At 40.4% G+C, this 22,917-nt stretch overlaps 3 protein-coding genes and 1 long non-coding RNA gene across 11 annotated transcripts in view; 1 reads left to right on the top strand and 3 right to left on the bottom strand.

Annotated features, from left to right (window-relative positions):
* Positions 1–642: 642 nt before the first annotated feature.
* st6galnac6 (ST6 (alpha-N-acetyl-neuraminyl-2,3-beta-galactosyl-1,3)-N-acetylgalactosaminide alpha-2,6-sialyltransferase 6) lies at positions 643–6,505 on the bottom strand. 5 transcript variants are annotated; one of them, XM_040157335.1, is made up of 7 exons: positions 6,358–6,505; positions 5,196–5,545; positions 4,297–4,375; positions 2,463–2,660; positions 1,352–1,764; positions 1,121–1,228; positions 643–973 (listed from the first exon to the last, which is right to left on the bottom strand). In XM_040157335.1, exons 2-7 carry the CDS (start codon positions 5,411–5,413, stop codon positions 787–789), a joined length of 1,203 nt encoding a protein of 400 aa, XP_040013269.1. In that variant the 5' UTR covers positions 5,414–5,545; positions 6,358–6,505; the 3' UTR covers positions 643–786. The 5 variants fall into 5 exon arrangements, with proteins under 5 accessions (XP_040013269.1, XP_040013270.1, XP_040013271.1 ...); XM_040157336.1 differs by having other exon boundaries at positions 5,196–5,420; XM_040157337.1 differs by lacking the exon at positions 5,196–5,545 and having other exon boundaries at positions 6,358–6,498.
* A 1,954-nt stretch (positions 6,506–8,459) lies between these two features.
* On the bottom strand, positions 8,460–14,705 carry st6galnac4 (ST6 (alpha-N-acetyl-neuraminyl-2,3-beta-galactosyl-1,3)-N-acetylgalactosaminide alpha-2,6-sialyltransferase 4). Of its 3 annotated transcripts, XM_040156568.1 has the most exons (6): positions 14,541–14,704; positions 12,455–12,561; positions 12,190–12,336; positions 10,487–10,896; positions 8,905–9,012; positions 8,460–8,787 (listed from the first exon to the last, which is right to left on the bottom strand). In XM_040156568.1, the coding sequence occupies exons 2-6, from the start codon at positions 12,464–12,466 to the stop codon at positions 8,601–8,603; spliced, it is 864 nt and encodes a 287-aa protein (XP_040012502.1). In that variant the 5' UTR covers positions 12,467–12,561; positions 14,541–14,704; the 3' UTR covers positions 8,460–8,600. The 3 variants fall into 3 exon arrangements, with proteins under 3 accessions (XP_040012502.1, XP_040012501.1, XP_040012503.1); XM_040156567.1 differs by lacking the exon at positions 14,541–14,704 and having other exon boundaries at positions 12,455–13,112; XM_040156569.1 differs by lacking the exons at positions 12,190–12,336; positions 12,455–12,561 and having other exon boundaries at positions 14,541–14,705.
* The window catches only part of miga2 (mitoguardin 2), a 9,764-nt gene continuing 910 nt past the window's right edge, over positions 14,064–22,917 (top strand). The window contains exons 1-15 of one of the 2 annotated variants that reach the window (XM_040156566.1): positions 14,064–14,154; positions 14,975–15,252; positions 15,405–15,612; positions 15,739–15,854; positions 15,959–16,079; positions 16,847–16,974; positions 17,220–17,337; positions 17,677–17,783; positions 17,990–18,102; positions 18,574–18,646; positions 20,070–20,156; positions 20,313–20,411; positions 21,420–21,554; positions 21,657–21,710; positions 21,817–21,861. In XM_040156566.1, the coding sequence (XP_040012500.1) occupies positions 15,157–15,252; positions 15,405–15,612; positions 15,739–15,854; positions 15,959–16,079; positions 16,847–16,974; positions 17,220–17,337; positions 17,677–17,783; positions 17,990–18,102; positions 18,574–18,646; positions 20,070–20,156; positions 20,313–20,411; positions 21,420–21,554; positions 21,657–21,710; positions 21,817–21,861 (1,500 nt within the window). In that variant the 5' untranslated portion in view covers positions 14,064–14,154; positions 14,975–15,156. Of the gene's footprint in view, positions 14,155–14,974; positions 15,253–15,404; positions 15,613–15,738; positions 15,855–15,958; positions 16,080–16,846; positions 16,975–17,219; positions 17,338–17,676; positions 17,784–17,989; positions 18,103–18,573; positions 18,647–20,069; positions 20,157–20,312; positions 20,412–21,419; positions 21,555–21,656; positions 21,711–21,816; positions 21,934–22,917 lie in introns of both variants that reach the window. The other variant, XM_040156565.1, reaches the window with a different exon arrangement.
* LOC120805978 overlaps positions 21,426–22,917 on the bottom strand; it is a 10,235-nt gene continuing 8,743 nt past the window's right edge. The window contains exons 4-5 of the long non-coding RNA XR_005709618.1: positions 21,627–21,683; positions 21,426–21,534 (exon numbers count right to left, since the gene is read on the bottom strand). This is a non-coding gene — a long non-coding RNA (uncharacterized LOC120805978). The remainder of the gene's footprint in view (positions 21,535–21,626; positions 21,684–22,917) is intronic.

Genomic DNA, 22,917 nt, shown 5'->3' with positions numbered 1-22,917 from the left:
CTGTGAGCTCGCATTGAATCCCCGGCGATATTGTTAGTCATGTTTACTTATTAATACACTCTCATAATTTAAATCATAATTTTGCCAATTTTAGCCTTTACTTCTTCATTGTACAGATGCTATGTTTTAAGACAAACAATGAATTGTTTGGTTTACATTTTATATGAAATATATATAGAAATGCTTATATTCTTCAGGCTTAAATGTCAAAGTACTTTTTTTGGTATCGATTCAGGAACTGTTATCACAAAAAAAAGGTTACTGTGTCATAAGGCTTCTATATAGATTGAATAAGTGATCTGAATATTACTGCAAATACTAAATAATATAATCTCTGTATAATGGACAAATGAGAGCTATTTAAAGTGTATTTTGTAGGTCACTTAGTCATATATCTAATTATAATGCTTGCTGATATAACCCCCCCCCCCCCTCCAACATGGCAAACATATGTGCATTTTCAATAGATATTAACAAAAATATTATAAACATGTAAAAATTCATCTTTAAATTCATTTTCTCTACTATTTACAAAAACACTTTTCAGACAGCTGCCACATGGAAGATACACAGCGTATTTTAGAAACCTCAAGAATGAGTTTCCTTCCCAGACATCTCTTCAGTCATGTGGTCCGATGATAGTTTTTTTTTTTTTTCCCGAAGGCTGTCATTCATCATGTGGCTATTTGAAGGCTCGGTTGGGGAAGTTAACAATGAATTCCAGCCCGTGGTCCTCGTTCGGGTCTCTGTGAGAGCAGGGAGATCTCTTTGTGGTTTTCAGTCTTTTCACCATGTGGGATGAGTGAAGGTGATGTTGTACTGCTTTGCCCAGCGTGCGAACACCTGTTTCTCCGTAATGAAGCGATGGTGGTTTCCTCTTCGGCCGCTCTCGTTCTGTAGGTATGTTACACATTCATCAGGCCCCCTGGGTTTGTAGTAGTGATAGGGCATCTTCTTGGATCCAGGTTTTCTTCTGGAAAAAGAATGATTTTAATGTTAGCAGTTCATTGGTTAGACTGCCAGTTTATCTGTGATTTGTAATAACGTGGAAACCAAAGGGTTCACAGTGTTTTAATGAGTCCACATACTGCGGGTCGATCAGTGCCATCATCTTACTCACATGCAGTGATTGGGTGGAACCATCCCATACACCTTGATGTTATCACATATCTCAATAGCTATGACCATCGTGAACCAGCCCGTACTCAACCATGAGTGAGATTTTTGTCTGAGCAGAGAAAAACGACAAAACCAATGGGAAAGCAGAGTTTGTGAAAGTGTCATTTACCCAATACTGGGCTAGTAGACGATAAGATGTGAGAAACATTTTACTACCTCCCTGAATACTCACCTGTCTCGTCCTGTCTCCTTGTGGAAGAGACTGTCAAACCTGTGCATCTTGCTTGGTGTGATACTAAAACATGACAAGTTACTGTAGGTCATGCTGACTCTCTGGATCAGTCTATACAGAGTTCCTTTGGCATCCTTCCCAATCTTGTTCGGGGGTCCCCAGAAAATGATCACAGGGTTTTTGTCTGTGCGGTGTAAGAACTCATTAGGCCTTCGGACCACCCTGAACACGCTGGAGTGGGCTACGACCCTCAGAGAAGTCCGGTTCCCGACATCATTCTCGTACCCCAACGTGGGGGCGTCATTCATACGAATCACACACTCCGCACGGTCGATCTCTTCCCCTGCTTGACTCCCCAGGACATGGCTGGAACTCGTCACCAGCGCACAGCTGTGACAGTGCAGGGTCATACTCTGGGGGGGAAAAAAAGGAAAGAATATGAAGCTTTTAAAATGATATTAAACAAAAAACAAAAAAAATCATTTATAGTGAAGTGGAAATAAAGTCCGTTAGTGGGTAAGTGGGGTATGTCCTACACTATTTGTGTATTCATTTTCTGAGAACTAAATTTTGATTTCCCATTTAGATTGCGGTGTTACAGAGCTTGCAGACAACAATATGCTCATGGCTGAAACACAGTAGTGTTTGGATGGCCACAGATGGTGATTTGAAGTGTTCATCATTAGTTTGACTCATCGTTAGTTTCAGTTATCTGTTTAAGCTCTCGCACCATGATGGATATGATAAAGAGAAGCTGATACCGTGGACAGCTGTCTACTAATGTGACATGGATAGCAATAGGTATAGATTTAGCTCCTAATGCTGAACCCAGTACAGGTTCGCGAACTTGACGGACAAAGTGACATCTTTTACGTTTAGTGCTGAGGTCAAGTTCACAGTTTTTACCAAAATGCTCATTTTGCCTGGTGAAGCAGTAACAATAAACTTCACCTCTGCTGTGTCCTCCACTGGTATTTATAGTAACAAATCTAACTATGAGCGAACTAATATACGGTACAGTACTCTAGAGGTAAGTGGATTTTCTCACCATCAAAGTTTGTCGACGTTCCAGCTGTAAGAATTCTGTGTTTGTGTGCAAACTGTTAAGTACCTTGTTCCCATAAAATGGCACATAACCGTCTTTCCCAGCCCACTTCTTCAAGTCCGTGGTCTTGAGACCGTGGTTTGTAGCCACATGGAAGGGAGTGTAGACGACGGAACTGTTGCCATTGTTGGAGCCGTACAGGAAGAGGAGTGTCATCAAGATGAAGATGGCCAGGAAGATCACCATCCTGTGGCTCTGTGGTCCCTGCAGTGTAAACAGCGGTGGTCCAATGTTACCAAGTACATTTACTTAAATACAAATTTGAGGTACTTGTAGTTAATACTTTGACTATTACCATTTTATGCAACTTTATACTCACTAGTTATACTATATTATTACAGTACCTAATAGTATATCAAATTAGAGCTGAAGCCATTAGACAACTTATTAGATAACTGTATAAAAATCATCTGCAACTATTTTGGTAACTAATTAATCATAAAACTAATTTTTGCATGCAAAAATGCCAAACACCTCGTGGTTCCAGCTTCTCATATGTGAGGATTTGCTGCTTTTCCTTGTATTAAATTACATTAAATTGAATAATTTTGAGGTTTGGACTGTTGGCTGGACAAAACAAGCAATCTGAAGATGTCACTTTGGGCTCTGGGTAATTGTGATGGGCATTTGCTAGTGTTATACAAACTCAACAATTACTCGAGAAAATAATCAGCAGATTAATCTGTAACACTTAAAGTCCCCGTTTATCATGTTTAGTCATTATAAAAACTTGTAATAAAAGGTTTATAACACACTATAATGTCGTCGTAGGCAAATGTGTTAATTCATGTATTTATCAACGGCTGCTCCTGTGGGAACCCATAAATAGAGGTCGGTCTAAAAACAGATAATGAATGAAAATATAGTAAATCACGGTTGTAATTATAATAAAATAATGAGTTATAGTTTTTGACAAATACTGTACATTGATAAACACTTAAACTGTCTTTACATCTGTTTACAAATACATCAGTGTGTTCTAAACTATTTATTACATGTTTATTTACTGATGATAAATATGGGGACTTAAATTAGTGATAAAGATTAATCAGTAATAAAAAATAGTTGCTGCCAAAATTAGATCCACCTCAACTAACCACATCATTATACGTAATAGTATAAAAGTCACAGTCCATTTTTCTGCATTTACTTTTAATTTTTTATAGTTAAGAGTACATTTTCCTGATAATGCTTGTGAAATACTTATGTAGAGTCTTTTACAAGTGGCCAGTAGCCCGAATCTAAAAATCATTCAAAATAGATGAAAATGATTAAAACAATTGAAAGGAAAAGCAGCAAATCCTCCCATTTGAGAAGCTGGAACCATGAAATGTTTGGCATTGAGTGGAAAAAAAAACAAGAAACTATTTTTAAAACAGTTGCCATTCAATTTTTCTATCAATCGACTAATAGTTTCAGCTGTACTTGCATCTCCTGTCAGGTAGTTTTAATTTATGAGAAAGCGTCGTGTTTTATATGCACTTGGTGTGTTTTGTATGCTAAATCTTAATTTGTAAACTAACTAAAGTCATCAATGAAATGTGGAGTGAAATGTACAACATCTCCCTCTGAACTGTAGCGAAGCAGAGGCAGAAGAAGGTGCATGAAGAGAAATGAATCAAGTAACGGACGAGTGCTCAGGCACAGTACTTGAGTATATGTTCGTAGACATATGGCACTTTTACTTAAGTAAAGGATGTGACTACTCGCTGCAGCTGCGTGGATGCAATCCTCTCTGTTTGGACTAACGACACTAATGGTGATGATGAGGGTGGTGGTGGTGGTGGTGAAGGGCAAGAGGTCCCATGGCCACACCCTCCCGGTGTCTGGCCCGTCTTACCTTGCCACTGAGCCTGAGCCCCATGCTTTCTGGTCGGGCCGTGTACCAACGCGCTGGCCGCGACTGTCTGTCATCATACCTGCCGGGGAGAGACAAAAAATAATAATAATAATAATAATGGCGCGGATTCAAGCGTCCGTCCTCTCGGGCTAGCCGCGTCCAGTCGTCGCCGTCCGGACTCCGGAGAGGTTACATGTAAACAAGCGGCGGGCCCCGGGCGACATTTCAACGGCACGTACGGCCGCTTGCGACCTAACCGGAGTGGGAACGCTCTCCGCGGGGTCCCAGCCTCGCCGGGTGTATTTTACCTCCTCCTAGCCCGACGCCATTGACATTTAAAGGCAAGAAGGTGTTTTTATTCGGACAAGAAAAAAAAAAAAAACAACAACATCCTACCCAGCGCCGTCCGCTGTTGACGTACCTTTACCGACGGCTCTTAAGAAAAGGACACCCCGGGGTGTCACGGCGTTAGCCGTCGTGGCATGTGTAAGCGTGCTAACCGGCAGCGAGTGTGTCAATCCCGTGCTTTACCGTTTCACGGCCTTTGCGGTCTCGGCGTCTCCGGTCTCTCGCGTCCCCCATCTTCCTGCGCCACTCCCGTGACGTCATCGGCGCGTCCACCGCTGCGGCGCAGAGACCGTCGTGTCGCCGTGGCACTGATGTGGGCCGAAGAGTTTTATCAAGTTTCCTCCGCATCTGTGTGTGTGTGTGTGTGTGTGTGTGTGTGTGTGTGTGTGTGTGTGTGTGTATTTCCTGTTGTTTGTAGAAATTGCGCAGTTTGACGTACCAATGTCCGTTAAAGCACGGAACAAATGACCGACTGGAGATTTAACGGGATCTTCTTGTTTTTATTTCTCTATTTGTTCGTTTGTTTAGACCCGTTCAACAGCCAAACGCACCTGTGGTTCTCAGTGTTGGGTTGCATGGAAAGTTCATCCCGACGCTGTCGCGGAAGTTCCCACAAGCGTGTTGCATTTACAGGGGCCGCCGTGCGTTCACCTCCCGTCGAGTTTTTCCCAAACCAGCTCCGTGGGATTTTAGGTTCTGGGGACTGTGCCGGTCTTCGAATCACGCGAAGCCGCCGTCTAGTTGCTTTTCTTGAAATGCTCTGGATCATTGTCTTTCTGCAGGATGAACCCCGAGACCCAATCACTCTGTCTTCCTCTGTCAGTTTCCCTTTTCTCGCCACTGTAATAGCAATATGCAGCACTGCTGCTCCAGAGGTGTAGTAACACAGTCTCTTCCAACACTGCCATTATAAAGACAGAGGGTTTGTAGGTCATTAACAAAAGTGTGGGAACCTGTAGGAATTGGTTGCACCAACTTTCGAGCCTTAATTAACTTCCACTGCTGCAGAAAAGCTGTGAATAAAACCCAAAAATGGGGGGTGTTCTAAAACCCCTTGACCAGTACTAAAAACATTCATCAAAACAACCCTAATCATGGCCCGGATTAACAACCTCGGGGCCCCCGGCCAAAAATTCCTGACCCCCCAATGCGCATGGCAGTTTCATTATTTCACCAGGCACCCTGCAACCAACCAGTACTCTCCAGCTGAAATGATTAGTTGATTAATTGATTGACATAGAATGAATTGAATTGAACTGAATGCAGATTCACTTATTCCAAATGCTCAGTATTTGCTATTTTTCCTACTTCTCAATGTTAGTTAACTAAGTATCTTTGTATTTTTGACAGCTGGTCAGACAAAACAAGAAATGAGAACATGTTAACTTGGGCTTCAGATGGGCATTTTTGTCAGACGTATTGATAATGAAAATAATTGTTGGTTGTAGCCCTACAGTACTCACAGGATGGAATAATGCATTATTTGAATTTAATTAATTAAAAAATTAAAATAATTTGATGAAATGCAACTTTAAAACAAAAAAAATTCAATGTAAAAACAACAGACTAAAACAATTTAGGTGTTAAAACTAGATTTTCACCCAGGGTTCATTTTCAAAACTGGGGTCCCATTCAGGGGCCTCTGAGCAGAAACTGGCATCGGGGCCCCACCATGATGTAATGGAGTTAGTGATGAGCAGTGGTTCTACGCACCCACACAGGTCTTCTTCAGTCTTTCCGTCTGATGAGACCTCTGCTCAGGTGGATGCTGGGTATGGCTATGCTGGGAATTATGCACGAGAATTTGTCCCTCCTTAACAGATATTTAAAAAAAAAAAAAAAGCAAACAGGAGAGTGAGGGAGGCTTCTATGAAGCATGGTCTGTACGTGCCCACACCGCCCTGAGAAAATGTCACGGTGAGTGAAAACACCTGTGTCGGCGGACCAAAAGAGTGTAGAGCCTTTTAACTGGTGTGTACAAAGCACTGAAGCGGTCGAACAGTGACCGACACAAAAAGCACACAAGTCAAGCTCACACACACACACACACACACACAAGCAGACTCTGTTTGACAGCACATTTATTCGAGTTGGCACCCATCTCACACTAGTGGCCAGGCCAACCAGTGGTCAAGTTTACATTCAAGTTTTTATTCTGCACAGGTCACTACGTAAGAACGCTTACTAAAAAGTCATTAATAATACATTTTAATTCAAACGATTCACGTTTGAAATGTGCATGCAGTAAAATACTTTGACACAGTAGTTTGCGCTGTAGTGCAAATACAATTACAGTCTTTGGACTTGGTCACAAAGGAAGCATTATTCAACTGAAAAAGCAGCACTAATAGTTCTCATTGTAAACAGGCAGCAAAATATACATTTTTAAAGTAGAAGTTGTGCTGAAAACTGGAGGTGATGGACAGCGGACCACTCTGCAGTTACATTTTAATACTGTCTGCTGTGTGACTGTTTTAAACCTTACCCCACACACACACACGTCACATACTGTATGTGACAGACGGTGGTTTTGTGTGTGTGTGTGTCTGGCGTGAGGGTACGCGAATGATGAGTTGGACCAAGATGAGACCAGTGACACCAGGCCATGTTAAACCACTGATACCTCATGTGACACAGATGCAGACTGCACAGTCACTCTTTGGGTTAAATGGCACTCAGGACATCATGGAAACGTCTGAGCACTGTTCACATTAACGTGAGCATATTTTTTTGGTTAAATGAAAAGCTCACGACTACTACTACTACTACTACAAGCATTTAAACACTGTAACTGGTTGTAGTAAGGGCAAGTAAACAGCTTAAAGCTTCAATATCAAACAGTAAGTAGTTAATGAAGAATAAAGTAACAGCCTGAATCTGCACTTGTTTTCCAGTATGTTCAGTTGTTCATCTGTTGTTTGTCTGATATATGAGCACGGAGAGTTGAGACTAACAGTCACAGCATCGAAAGCGCTGAAGGAAAGATAAAAGGGTCATCGAACGAAATGTACCACAAACAACACCTGCTGGAACTTATCTTTTTTTCTTTTTAAAATTGCATACTGTCCATTGACGCTGGTTTATTTATCTGAACTTGACTCTGCATCAAGGCAGGCAGATCATAGAGAGGATTGTCATGTTTCGAGGCAAAACACCGCAGAAAAAAACAATACTGGAGCTGGAATGATTAGTCAGTTAGGAAGATAATCAGAAACTTTTCAGAAAAAAATTGATTAATCATTTAAGTCATTTTTTTCATGCACAAAATGACAAAAAATCTGTGGTTGTTTGCAGTTTTTATGAATCTTTGATTGTAAATGGAATAGTTTTGGGTTCTGGATCACTGGTTGACCAAAACAAGTCATTTAAAAGTGTGAACTTGAGTACTTGGAAACTGTGATGGACATTTATTTTAATATTTTCCGACGAGAGATTAAATCGATTTAATTGAGAAAATAAACACCAGATTGATCACGAATGAAAATAATAATTAGTTCCAGCCTTGAACAGAACACTTTGTCTCATAGAGTAAAGGTGCATATTGTAGCTTTAAATTACACAGGCCAGATTGCAGAATAAATTGAGACTGAAAGTCAAGGCACAGATATAAAGAAATTAAAAAAGTATAAGCTTTGGTATAAACAGGTTTTAGTGTCTATTTTAGTCGCTCTACGCTGACATATGGCTATAGATGATGGAAATATTTAGTAATACTGAAGGGTGTACAGTAAAACCTGTTACCACTTAAATGCTGGTAAATTCGCTTATCTTAAGCATAGAAATAAAATGTAGAGTCTTATATCTATAGTTGCAGATTTTTTTTTTTCCACTATGAGCCAGAATCAAATCGTTCACAGTGGAATAAAAAATTCTTTAGTAGAGAAGATCAGAAGCCAGCAAAAGTGAATACCACTATACAGTCAAGGAACATCTTCTGAGTTTCAGGATGTCCTTCTTCAGAGGCTCCAAGGGGGGTGTTTAAACTGAATTTTATGACGCGTTGCCCATTTGGCATAGATGGCCTTCTCGGTGATGAAGCGATGGCCCCCCCGCTGCGTGTGCTCGTGGAGCTTGTACATCCTGCACTCATCGATTCGGTTTTGCTCATAGTAGTGGTAGGGAACAACACTGTGATTGGCCCGACTGTCAGGAGGAGGAGATACCACAAGCAGGGAAAGGTTACAGAGGATACTACATCGTAAAAAAAGCGGCAGCTTTAGCGTGGATTACAAACTCAAGGCATAATTTTAAAAGTCTCACCTGCAGTAGTTATCATCGATCATTCCATAGACATGGATTCTGTCGCACATATCTATAGCCAGAATCATTGTGAAAAATCCGGTGCTGAGAAACGCCCCCGTTTTCATTCTGAGTAGGAGACACCAAACAGCTGTTTTTATAAAGCATATTTTATAATCAGTCTATTGTTTTGTTGTTTTTTCAGTCAAAAAGAGTAAAAAAAATGCCAAACATTCTTTGATTCCAGCCTATATTTTTTTGTTTTTGTCAATTGTATTTATTTTTTTTTTTTATATTATATTTTGAACAAATTAAGACATGTGAAGAAAGCCACCTGAAAGGACCAGACTTACTTTTTAAACAAAAATTTTTTTTTTTTTTTTTTTTTTTTTTTTTTTTTTTTTTTTTTTTTTTTCAAAAAAAAAAATTAAAAAAAATTAAAAAAAAAAAGTAAAAATAATCATTTGTTGCAGCCTTACTTAAAGCCTTTAATTAAAAAAAAAAAAAGCAAAAAAATAAGTCATTATAACTGCAAAAAGCATTACTGTTTTTATATACTATACCAGTATAACTTTTGTAAATACCCCCAATATAGTGTGGTTCACAACTAAAAAAAAAAAGTTTTGTTTTTGTTGTATTTTTGTGTTTCATGTATATTACTTTTTTTTATTATTTATAAACATGGATATATGTGATTTTGGAGTGAAGAGCAAACAAGGTGACAAAACAAAAAAAACCAAATTCAAAACAACAACATATACAGTGATCACCCTTATTCTGTTTGTTTCTTTCTTCCTCTCTTGTGCTGCTGCATATATTATTTTATTTTAATAAAAGCCAATAAAGCAATAAAGTAACAGAGTAGAAACACAAACAGTGAAACAGTGACAGAAAGCATAAGACTTTAAGACTTCTTCCATTTCCATCCCATGCTCATCTGCTGCTCTAAAATCTAAATTTATGAAACCACGACGTCGTCTGACAAAATCACCATACACATAAGTTAAAGACAACGCCCATGCTGTGGTTATGGCTATATTTACAAGTAAAATGATAGCTCAGAGAGAGAGTTTCAAGCTCATTCACACCTATGCAGCTGTCTGGGGGTGTGTTGAATGAGAGGCGTAGAGAGGCGTGCCTATGGAGGGAAAGTCCAACCTCGCACTCGCAGGGCAAAACTGGTGATACTTTTCTACGGAGAGTAGCTAAGGTTTGTCCAGAAAGTTGCTAGATTTGCCTTTAGGTCCTTTTTTTTTGAAGAAAAGACGCTAAAAGGGACGTGAAAAGTCGGTAAATCTAGGAACGAAGGCTCAGAGTTGGCAACACTGCCTGTAAATGATCCCCTGATGACACAATAGAAACTGTTCGCGCCAACAAGGTCATTTTTAATGTATGTTTAATGTGTTTGTGTTTGTAATAACTTTGAGCTTATTTAACTGCTAAAGTATTGAGTTAGCTAGTTTATTATTTATTCTCTTGCATTATGTTTGTTTACTTTTGTTCACCTCATATGTTGGTCTACTGAAGTCTATGGTAAACACAATAAACAGTGAATCAGTCAGAGCTTTCATTTATTCTACTGGGACATAAACTCAAACTGTACCTGTTTTTTCCAGTTTCATTTTGAAACACATTGTCACAGTACTGAATCTTCTCTCTGGTCACAGTGTAGATTCTGACGTTTGGATACTTCTTCGCTATTTTCAGGAGAGTGTTAAAGATGTGTCCTTTCCCGTCTTGCCTCATGTTCCTGTCGGGACCCCAGAACACATACGTAGTGTCTGCCGACTGCTGGAAATAGTAGCCCTCATTTTTTACCAACAGGGGAACACTGGTGTGAGACACAACCCGAACACTGGTGCGGCTCCCTACGTCCTTCTCATACCCCTGCGTGGGTGCATTGTTCATTCGGATAACACATCCGATCTTGTCAATCTCTTCACCAACGCCAGCTCCGAGCATCTGACCTGAGCTGGAGACCAAGGCACACTGGCTGCAGTGCACGTCCAGAAACTGTTGACCAAAAAAAAAAAGATTAAAAAGCTGTCTTGGGTTGTGGTTTGTGCAAATTTTGAAAATTTATTAAAAAACAAAAACTAAAATCTCTCATGTACAAAAGGATTCAGACTCCCAATTCAGTACTTTGTAGAAGCCCCTTTGTCAACAATCTAAGCTTTGAGTCTTCTTTGGTAAGTCTCCACAAGCTTTGTACACCTGGATTTGGACAGTTTATCCCATTCTTCCTGGCAAATCCCCTCAAGGTCCCGCAGACCGGATGGGAAGCATCTGTGAACTGCCATCTTCAGGTCTCTCCACAGATGTTCTCTGGGGTTTAAGTCTGGGCTTTTGGCTGGGCCACTCGAGGACAGTCAGAGACTTGTCCTGAAAACCACACATGCAGCCAAGACACCGCTGTCCCTGCCGCCGAGGGGCGCCCCCATAGCACGATGCTGCCACCACCATGCTTCACCGTCTGGATGGTATTAGCCAGGTGATGAGCAATGCCCGGTGTTCGCCAGACATATCGTTTGGAATTCCCCCCAAAATGTTTACATTATTTTGTCCTGCTTCTCAACTGTGAGAATATGTTACTTCTCTTTTGCTTACATGATAGTAAAATAGAGTACGACAATTAGATAATGAATCAAATCGACAGCAGATTAATCTGCAACTTTTTTAATATCGAATAATCTAATAATTGTTTTAATCATAAAAAATTGCTCCTCAGATTTGAGGGTATGATGCTTTTCTGTGTCATACATGATTATAAACTGAATGTTTTGGAGTTTTACACTGTTGATGGGACAAAACAAAACATCTGAAGATAACTTGGACTGCGGGATATTATAGCGGGTCTTTTTAAATACTTTTTGACATTTTCTGGACCAAACAATTAATCTCTTAATCTAGAAAATAATCATAATCAATAATTAATCGATAAAGAAAATAATCGTTACCTGCAGCCTTATAATAAACCGAGTATGTTTGGGGTTCGGACTGCTGATTGGACAAAACAAGGAATCCGAAGATCACCTTGGACTTTAGGAAACTGGGACATTAAACCATTAATTGATTTCCTGTACAATATCTTCCTACGGGGCAAAGTTGTATCAAAACAGCAAGACAGTTCTGGACAAGATATGGAACTAAAACAGCACAATTTTGATCTTCATATTCGTAAAAAAATGAAGATCCGAGCTAGTTTTCAGGGTCGCCATGAACTCGTGAGCTACAAGCCTGGACCCAAACCTCTGGGGGGCTGTGTTTGTGTGACCCCATCCTGAGTCCTGGAGCCCTGCCTCTTACCTGCTCCATCCTGCCGGAGGGGATCCTCATGTACCCCCTTAGCCCGGTGCTCTGCACAGCAGGCGACCGTCCATCCCGGGTGATCACATGTCCGAACCAAAACAACAGAGGAAGGCTCAGGCTGAGCAGGCAAAGCCAGCGGAGCATCTGTGCAGCGGAACAAGGCGGTTTGGGTTTGAAGGGTGCACATCCGGACATGTACTCGATAATAATCTCATATATATATGAGGGTGACCTTTGCAGTAAATAAGCAGCTCGTTCTTACCAGGGATTTCATATCAAGGCCTCTGTGGAAGCCCCGCTGCGGAGAGCCCGACGGCACTCATTTTTCCAGCTGTTTAACTTGAGGCAGATGCGGCAAGAGAGGCAACCCTAGCCAAGAACGAATCATGACCAGAATGATTCATAGTCACATATTTTTAATGGCTCCTTGCCTCGGTTCCGGCGAGTGTTCTCAAATCCAGGATCCTTTTTTTTGTTGTTGTTGTAACTTTAGAGTTCATCCCCAGGCAGACAACAGGGCCAACATTCTTGTCTTATCCACACCACGTCTGAATGAACTTTTATCTTAAATCTGCTCAGTTGTCTACTGTTATGTAACCCGGTGTGTTGACAAAGTTGCCTATGACTGATTTCTAGGCCTTGAATCCGCACTGTTCGTCTATTTAGAACACGGCTTCCGGTCCTACTTTCACAACAAAAGTGTCATCTGAGCTATGGAACTCCAAAGTTAGATTATTAAATATCATTCATTCATCATTCATTTTCACAATAACTGAATATTATTGGAGATTATTATATTGCATTATAGACATTTTATTTGAAAATTCCCTTTAAAAAAAAAATTGCATTCATTGCATTAATTGCATTATGGCATTTTTCCCAAAAACACATTTCATGTCAAGTTTTGTTTAATACAATGTCATGCATTATTAAAAAAAAATGTGTCATGAAATAAAAAGTGGTATGAAATACAACTGTTATTCTGGAAAATGTCTATTAAATCAAAATCATGTCCTATAAAACCAATTATGAAAGAAGAAGCATGAAATAACATTTTATAATTAGTTGAATTTTAATAATTTCGTAAATCATCTCAAACTATTGATTCATTTATATATTTGCCACAATTTATTAATGTCATTTATTTTTATTTATTTACTTTTTTATTTATTATTATTTAATTATTGTAAACAATCTATCTACCTATCTAAATAGATAATGATAATATTAATAGTAATAATAATAATCATTGAACTAAAACAAGGGACCATACTATAACGCAATTTAATTAATACAGCGATTGTTCCTGGTAATATGCTGTACAACGGCAGTTAACCCGTTGCGCTTTATTCTGAAAGGTGAATACCCAAAGCGGAAACAATCCTTTCTGGTTATTCTGGCGGGTTTAACGGACCTGTGTAATGTTGCCTTCAGTGTCACTCGTAAAACCAGCCTTCCACAATACGAAGTATTAGAAGTTACTGTTTTAAAAAAAGATTGTCGGGTTTATCCAAAAAATTTATTTCCGATAGTTACGAAGGCTGTGCGAAGGTGTCTTTGCTTGCTTGATTATAAAAGCATTATCAAAATAAAAGGTCACTCTTTTGTCCGTCTTTCATGTTATTCTAATGACTTTTTTAAATAAAGATATGAACTGTCAGGACACTTTTTTCTTTCTTTTTTTTTTTTTTTACAGCTTTTACCTTCTGATTTTTCTCCTTGCGGACACAATGCTTTATGATCTACGACCTGTATTTGACCTGTGTTGAGCATTTGTCCCGCCTACCTTTCATTCGATTGGTAAAGAAAAATTCAACCCTCTATAGTCCGCGTCTGATTGGTCTATGGTCGCGTCAGTTTTCCTGCGTTTCCAAAGTACCGCCTCCGAGCAAAAAATCTAGTGTGCGGCTTTCACGGACTGTGACACAGGAACGTCCTTCCCCGCCGCCTTGAATGCTCACGGTATGTACCCGTGTGAGGGATTATGTTATTAGTTGTGCAACCGACGAGCTGTACACGGAGCCGCCGAAGCCTCCGAGGTGTCAGTTTAATTCCCTACAGCTAGTGTCCGGTTGACCGGGCGATTCTGTGATGTAAAGTGACAGATCGGGCTGAGCTAGGCTAGCTAAGTGTGCCAGCTAACGTTAGCATGCCCGCCCCGTGAGGGCTGTCGCCTGCTTGCTTGTGCTGATTGCGGCTTGTTATTAACAACGTTTTCGAAGGCTACGCTCAGACTTACTATGTATTTTAGGTAAAAGTTTCAAAAAGTGCAGGCAGGATCGACTCACGGCCTCTGACTCACTGCCCACCTTCCTATTCACCTCATAGTCAAGCCTGTTTCAACTTACATCCTCTCCATCCTCAATAATTCGTCCTCTCTGACCGGAGAACGATTGTTCATTCTGTATATCATTCGATGTTAGACGGAATTAGACGGTGTTGCTCCTAAGAGAGAGGGAAAAGTCAGCCAGTCTGTCACGCCGAAGCCGCACCTGCTGTTTATGTACCGTAGGCGTAGGGGAGGCTGGTCAACTGGCTGCATACCAGACAATGGAGATAGGTTGGCAGATTGTCAAGAGCTTGATCTTCTCAGCCTAAAAGTTAAGTTCATTCTGTGTCTAGAGGATTTTGCCCTGTAGTCAACAACACTGTTGTAGTGATAACTGCGTTTATTGATGCCATGTCTTTATCATTGAAAGTCCTGTGCAGTCGAATGCAGTTCTAAAGAAGGGAGGCCTGTGCACTCAGATAATTTCCAAAACCCATGTCTTATCTATTGTAGGGCAATAAAACTGCAGTCAGACACTGGACTAGTGTGGAGTACAAGTTCAGGATTGAATGACGACAGACAGTTAATCAGCAAGCCCTGAGCTGGCTGATCTCAGAGCAGAGAGGAAACCTCGTTTGGGGTGAAAGTGAGGGAGCTCGGGAGAACTGTGGCCTGAAGGCATTTCGCTTTCTGAGATGTCAGTCAAACGAGCAGACGGGATGTCCATCGCCCAGGCTTTGGCCATGACTGTAGCAGAGATCCCGGTCTTTCTCTATTCCACATTTGGGCAGGTAAATAGCTTTGCATTTACAGTTAACTTTTGCATGTTTACACACAAGCATCCTTTGTAGAACTGTTAAATAAAAAAATAAGTAACAATGGCTAAATTGATGTTTAGGAGGTCTCTTTGACGGCAGCTCATGTTTGCCTCTCCTGCTTTCAGTCCATATTTTCTCAGCTGAAGCTGACCCCGAGCTTGAAGAAGGTGCTCTTTGCCACAGCACTGGGCAGCGTAGCTCTGGCTCTCACCGCTCATCAGCTCAAAAGGCGGGGGAGAAAAAGGAAGCAGGCAACTCAAGGGAAGGAAGGCCAGAAGACAGTGGGAATACCTGAGGCGCTGAAGACAGGAAGACCCTCTTCATTAAAGAGAGGTGTGCATGTCTTTTTGTCGGGAATTTTTAATGATGACCTCGCTTTGCGGGTTGTAGAGTGTCTCAGCATCTGCTTAGATATATCCAGACAAGAGAATGTTTTTTGTTTTTTTTATTTCTGTGCAGGTCCATTTACTGGTCGCCAGATGATGAGTCCGAGCACCAGGAGCAATGACACCATGAGTGGAATTTCTTCCCTGGCTCCCAGTAAACACTCGAGTTCCTCACACAGCCTGGCATCTGTTAGTTTCATACTCATAGTTTTTCATTTTTTGTCATTCTTGCTTGCCTTTTCCGTCATTCCTCTTTGTCTCATTTTCTTATTCAATTTTTGCTTTTGGCACAGATGCGGGTCCCAAGCTCCCCAAATCAGTCTGCTAATCCATCCACCCCCTGGGACGCACAGCCTGTGGTGGAAGAGTCAGGGGCAGTAGAGGATGCTAATGCAGAGAACCTGTATTTAATGGGTAGGTATTAACTACTACTCAGGATTTTATAAAAATGTGACATATAAGCTGTGTGAGACATATGATGTATATTGTGTGAAACTTTTTTTTTTTTTTGTGAAGATATAATACAGAGGGACAGAAAGATGAGCTCTACTTTTCCTTTGCCTTAAGTACTTTTTTTTAAAAATCAGAAATAACAATGGATCATAAAACAAAGTGATCTGTTTTGGTGGAAGCTGTAAGCAACCAAGTGGTACAGAACTTCCTTCTACTGCATTGGCTGAGTAAATAGGATAGTATTTGCATTGCAGTTGACTTTAATGACTTATAATCTTTGCATCTTGAGTATGACCATTTTATGGTAGCATTTAGGTATAAGCTACCCATAATTATAATACAGTGTTTCCCCCATTATTTAAAGGCAGTGTCAGCTTGATGCTGTAATCACTGTTGTAGCTTAAACCAAGTGTAGAAATCTTGGATATAATCAGGTAATTGTTAGACTCTTGGACCCAGGGTGCTGTTGTTGGGCATTTGGATTATTCTGCATGAACTATTTGAATTCGGTCATTCTCTGGTCTTTCCCCCATTTGGAACTGCACAGAGTCGGGTCCCTTATACAGCATTAAGCAGTATTTTTGATCAAGTAGTAACTGCTCTAGTGCTAAAACCAATGAGATTTAACACCAGTGGCCGCAGTTCTGTGCCATTTTTCGCCCGTTGTTTTGGCTTTCTGTATCACACATAGACAATTTGGTTAAGTCTTAGTGCTCTTTTCCCGCTAGGGATGGAGCTGTTTGAGGAAGCTCTTCGAAAGTGGGAACAGGCCCTGAATATTCGCCATCACACCCACTCAACCTCCAGCAACAACAGCCTCGCTCTGCAAGGGGCAGCATGTGGAGACTTTCCCATGGTAACCATAAAACAGTCATTATCAGTGCAGGCTGCCTTAACATTCTGGTACATGGCTGGACTACTTCCCAGTTTAAGTGCAGGTTTCACCTACTGTACTTGTGATGTTGTTGGTTTGGTCATAGGAGAGACAGTACCAATGCAGTATAAGAATAAAAGATTAAAATTGATCTTGCACTTAAGCTTTTTATCACATAATAATTAAGTAACTTTGGGCCTGTTAAATGCTTTTCCCCTTGATTATAGATTGAAACCCGTAATAATGTGTTTGCTGAGAAATTAGAGACACTACTGCACAGGGCGTACCACCTGCAAGAGGATTTTGGCAGCAGTATCCCAACAGACAGCGTGCTGGCGGACTTTGGTAAGAGTCATGTTGAGCTTAAATGTGACCTTTTTAAAAAAGGATAGAAATGGTATTAATTGGGGAGAAGAAATTTGGATTATGGGCTCAAGTTTGAAGAAAAATGGAAGATCTGCACTATAAAAACTATAAAACTTGTTAATGATTGAAGAGGGTGAATTAAATGTTGAACACAATCAGTGAGGAGTAGGACTGATTTAGAGCTTTGGACTGTATCAATACATACAGTTATACAGCTTCTGTGTTTACAGTGAGGGCATACATTTTCTATCTCTGTTATCACAGCTGTGTTTTGATTCTTTCGCTCTAAGTCAGATATTTGTGTTGTTCCGTTGTCAGAGAGTGAAGGAACTCTTATCTTGCCTCAAGTGGAGAGTTTCCACATGCTGCAAGATGATGACGCGACTACTGTTACCTCTGACGACTCCTTTGTCTCGGCTGCAGAGGTGAGTTCCTTTCCCCGTCTCTCTAGCGACTGACAGATAACAAGATACATTATGGCAGTCTCAGACTTCCTAGAGCCCCCCAGTGTTTGTGTCAAGTACTCATTCAAGTACACTCTAAGTCTTGCAGATCCAATTATGTGTGCTGCTTTTTCTACATATAATGTACATTGACTGTGTACCAAGGAATGTGTGTTTTGTCTGTGCAGGTGTTTGATGCCATGGCTCTAGAAGAGGTGTACCAGCCACTTAAGCCAGCAGCTCTTTATGAAGAAGCCTTGTCTCTGGTCCAGGAGAGCAAAGTGACCTATAGGTCCCTGAGGTAACTATGAAAATTCAACACCTTTACCTAAATACTTAGGCTTTGCTTATCAATATTTTCATACCAAGTGGAGTGTTTTATCATCTTTTACCTCACTGATTTGGTTTTACGGGCCGCAACCTCACTCACCTTCTGTTCACTGTTGATGCGCTCATCAGCATCACTTCCCTGACGTAGCTCTGATAAACCCACTGCACTCTACCTGCCCTGCACCAAATGGTACACAAAGTTTGTGACTGGCTGGTAAACATAGTGGAGCATTTAGCAGCTAAAAAGACAGAAATGTCCTTTAACCAAAACAGCTAAAAGGAGAGTATATATCGGGCTCTGGATTCATCAAGTGGCCAGAAACACAACTAGAAATGATTGCTAATGTTGCTCTGTGTCTGCTGTATGTGTAAATAAGGAGTTGTTTGCTAACATGTTTGCTGTATCAACTTTGAGTTACATGCCTGTCTCTCTTTTTACCAGGACTGAATTACTTGAATGTTACGGTGATCAAGACTTCCTTGCCAAACTTCACTGCGTGAGACAAGCATTCCAGGTCTGTTTCAGCTCACAAGACTCACCCATGTTACATAGATCACTTTCTTTGTTTGGAGGATAACCACCCACCCCGTTGTTGTTGTTTTTTTTTAGTCTTTATTTAATGTTTGTTAAACTTCCGTTGTTTACACTGACTTGGGATTTTCTTCTTCTCCTCGTTCACGGTGCTTAACAACACAACCAACTGTTAGCGCCCACTATAGTTGGCAAACATGTTTATCCCTGTGCAAAAAATAGTAGGACCTGCTCATCAAAACATTGCACTATAGTACTTTTAGTGGTCCAAAGCACCACAGGGTGGCTTGTAATGGTAATCATTATAGATTAGCAGCATGAGCTAGGTTAGTCTTGGCAGTATTTGTAGTTGCTGTAAAACTCAAGTGAGCTGTGAAGCTGAGAATGAATTAAGGTAAACAGAAGTTAAAAAAAAAACAGGAAGCACTCATGCAGCTCAGATATTTTCGTGCTCTTTTGCCTGATGTCCTCTAATAATTGTATATGATCCTCTAATTAGTTAACAATGAATCACACAGTCCAGTTGCTAAATACTGTAGTGCAGTGAGAGCAAGTTGTGACACTGGAGATGATGCAAGTAAAAAAAAAAAAAAAAAGATTTATTTTAGGATGATCTCTGTCATGATAAATTTCAATAAGGCATTGTAATTCAGGTGTAAAAAGGTCACCTAAGCTGGATCTATTCTTCTTTTCTCTTTCTTTTGCTGGAATCATCATCTCTGCTCTCATACAGTGCATGTAACGAGACACTAGTAGAAAACCTTGCGGCACACTCCAACAAACCCGAGTTAGTAATATGCTGCCTCTATGCAGGTGCAGTCGTAGCATCCACAGGCAGCGAGTCAGGTTTCTTTGCTTAAGCGACATCCAGACAGAAGCTACGAGGTCAGATATAAGGACGGCAGCTGCCGTCAGCAGAGGTGACTCATGGCGTGATACTATTTGTCTCTGTCTGTACAACTTTTGATTTATAGCTTTGTTCTTTAGGCTCAGGCACACATAAATACTGAAAGTTGAAGCCCATCTGCTCTATATCTCATATGTGAACAATTTCCACGGCCGGAGTTGGAGGGAGCATTCATATCTGCTGTGTTTGGAGCAACTCTGTTGTGTTTATCCGCTCGCGTGTTTTAAGGAGAGTAACGTAGTCTGCTTTGCATGGATCAGTCCCTCCCCGTTCCTCCTGAGAAAGGTGACTCACTTTTAAGTTCACTGTGGAGCTGAATTTGGTTGTGAAGCATGCTGAAAATAATCAGTTGCAGCCCCTGCGAAAAAACGCTTGGTTGACCACTCTTGAAAATGAGTCGCCGCTGTGACGAAAATCAGATGGTCACTGTATAACTTGACCAAATTATTATAGAAAATACAATAGGAAAAAAAACAGATAATGTTTTATTATCTTTCAGGTCCTGTTGTTAGATGAATCTCAACGCACATTTTTCATGGAGACCGGGAAGCAAATGATTACAGGGTTAATGGTAAAGGCAAACAAGGTAAAACACTACTCATTTGGATCTGCAGTTATTAACTTGTGCTATCTGAATAAAAAGGACAAGGCTCCACTTCTGTGGACACATTTGCAAAGCTGTAACTAATTAGTTCCTGTGTTTTTTTTTGTTTGTTTTTTTTGTTTTTTTGCTTGAACTCAGAGTCCCAAAGCCTTCCTAGAGAGCTATGAGGACATGCTGCTTTACACTCAGAGAGAGGAAACGTGGCCCGTCACGAAGATGGAGCTGGAGGGCCGAGGGGTGAGTGAAGCTGTCGTTCATGTCATGTTGCTGTTATCCGCTTCATTTTGTTTTTCAGCATGCGCCTCTCAACGTAATCGCATGTAGGTGCAATTGTCAGACCCTGTGTGGCTAAATTACATTTAACTTTTTCATGCTAATGGTATTGTTCTAAGCGTATGTGTTTATTGATTTTTTTGTTTTTTTTGGTTCTTTTTTTTGTTCTTTTCTCTTTCAAGGGAACAGGGATACTCTAGGCAGTTTGCATGAACCTGAGATACCCTGTGACTAACCTGAATTAAACTTTAACAGAATTGTGGCCCACAGTCAGGTTATTCTCTGCTTTATCCAGTATAAAGCTCACTTTTAGTGTCAGTCTAGAGATTGTTGTGTAACTGGCAAACAGTCCATCTCTATATAAATGATTAATTAATTCTGTGTCTATCGGATCTCAAAAAAATATGCAACACACATGTGGTCGTCTCTCCTCAAGACTCCGTTCTGTTCTGCTTTCATTTTCAACTCAACGTGACTGTGGATTGGCAAGCGTCATCTTGAAATAAATCAAACGTTAGATAAATAAAAGAGGCCTTCGCAGGATGGGAAAAAAAAATGCAGTTAATAACTAAAAAAACAGCCTTCAGATACATAATCAGGATTTATTGAAATATAAAGAATAGAGTTGGAATGGAGTTTTGTAGTAATAATCACATTTATTTATTTCAGTGGATACTTATTAATTCAGTAATTTATTTCTTACTATTTTATTAATATAATCATGACCCAAGTATAGTCTTCGATATCTTCCTTTCCTTTGGGACGATACCGTCACCTGCTGTTGATCAGCGGAACAATGAAACCTTTTGGCGAGACTGTGTATCAAACACCTGAAACACTAACAAAACAGGGACCCACTCCTCAAACGTTTCTCCTCAAATCCATGGGGATTTCATAAAACGTGAATGTAATGAGAAAATACGATCATGAAATGTTTCACATAATGTACTGTTGGGGTTTGCATCTCTGCAGGTGGTGTGTATGAACTTTTTCGACATAGTGTTGGACTTCATCCTGATGGACGCATTTGAAGACCTGGAAAGCCCTCCCTCCTCTGTGGTAGCTGTGTTGAGAAATCGCTGGCTCTCTGACAGTTTTAAAGAGACGGTTAATTTACACACGCACATGAACACACACAAATTCATTGATTATACCACCAATAGGTGAGTTATAACTTACTCTGATAACAGAGTTGTGTTTTTCTTTTAGGCTCTGGCAACTGCTTGCTGGTCGGTCCTAAAAGCAAAAAGGCGTCTGCTTATGGTGGGTTTGAGTCAGTTCGAAAACTGTTTTTTATTGGATTTTGCTTTACAAAGTACAGTTAGATGCATTTCTTTGGTTTTGACAGCCGTTTCTGTACTGTCCCTAGGTTCCTGATGGGTTTATCTCCCACTTCTATGCCATATCAGAACACGTGAGCCCCGTTTTAGCTTTTGGGTTTTTGGGTCCCAGGCAGCACCTAAGTGAAGTTTGCACTATATTCAAGGTGAGAAAACGGGGGTGTACAAAATAAGGGATTTTGTCATTATTTTGGAAAGCAAGTAACAGTAATTTAAAAGGACACGCCGCCATTTGTACACATGAAGTTCAGTTTACACTTCTTTCGAAGTACTATACAGCCTGTAAAAAAGTTATATAACGTCTTCTGTGGCTCTGGAGGAGTTTAGCTTTGATGATGTCATCAGTGTTGTTACAACAGTTATTAACAGTTTGGTTATTTCAGTTTTGGCTCAGGACTTTACATTCAAAACTGAAAGCCTGTGTTACAAACCAGGGGTATGGATTTTGAAACATATAAGAGTTTATCAGGCAGGAAAGGTCTAATGAAAGACAGTCTCATGTGGCATCACAGGAAGTTTAGGATACAAGGATTTTGGCGTGTGACTTATATTAGTGGCTTAAAATCAGGATATCTGAGCTTCGGCTGCCTCAGTTTTGATTGTTCGTTTTGAGCTACACTGGCAGCGTAGCTCTATGGATTGCATTCACGGTCTGTCAGACAGTCCAACACTTTGGTCCAGATTTAAACTTTTTAAGAACTATTGGATGGATTGCCATGAAATTTGGTGAAGGCATTCATAGTCCCCAGAGGTTGAATCTTAATGACCTTGGCGACCCCCTGACTTTTCATCTAACGCCATTAAAATGTTTTCAATACTTTAACTTATGACCAAACAATTGCAAAGGTGATGACATTTAAATCAGCCTCACATCTACTTGTGTTTTGGCAAATATTATCTTGCTAACATGTTAAAGTAAGATGGTAATCATCATAATGGTATTATCAGCATGTTAGCATTGTCATTGTGAGCTTGCTGACTAGCATTTAGCTCAAAGTACTGTGGTGCATAAGTGCAGCCTCATGGAGCTGCTAACGTTTTGTTTAATCAGTCTCTCACAAGCCTCACCACTTTATGGAAGTGCAGTATTGGAGACACATTAAAAAAGAATAGTGAAATTTTAAGCAGCA

The sequence above is a fragment of the Xiphias gladius genome, chromosome 20, assembly GCF_016859285.1.
Source record: "Xiphias gladius isolate SHS-SW01 ecotype Sanya breed wild chromosome 20, ASM1685928v1, whole genome shotgun sequence".
NCBI classification, from domain to species: Eukaryota; Metazoa; Chordata; class Actinopteri; order Istiophoriformes; family Xiphiidae; genus Xiphias; species Xiphias gladius.
This window is presented reverse-complemented; position numbering and strand designations above follow the sequence as displayed.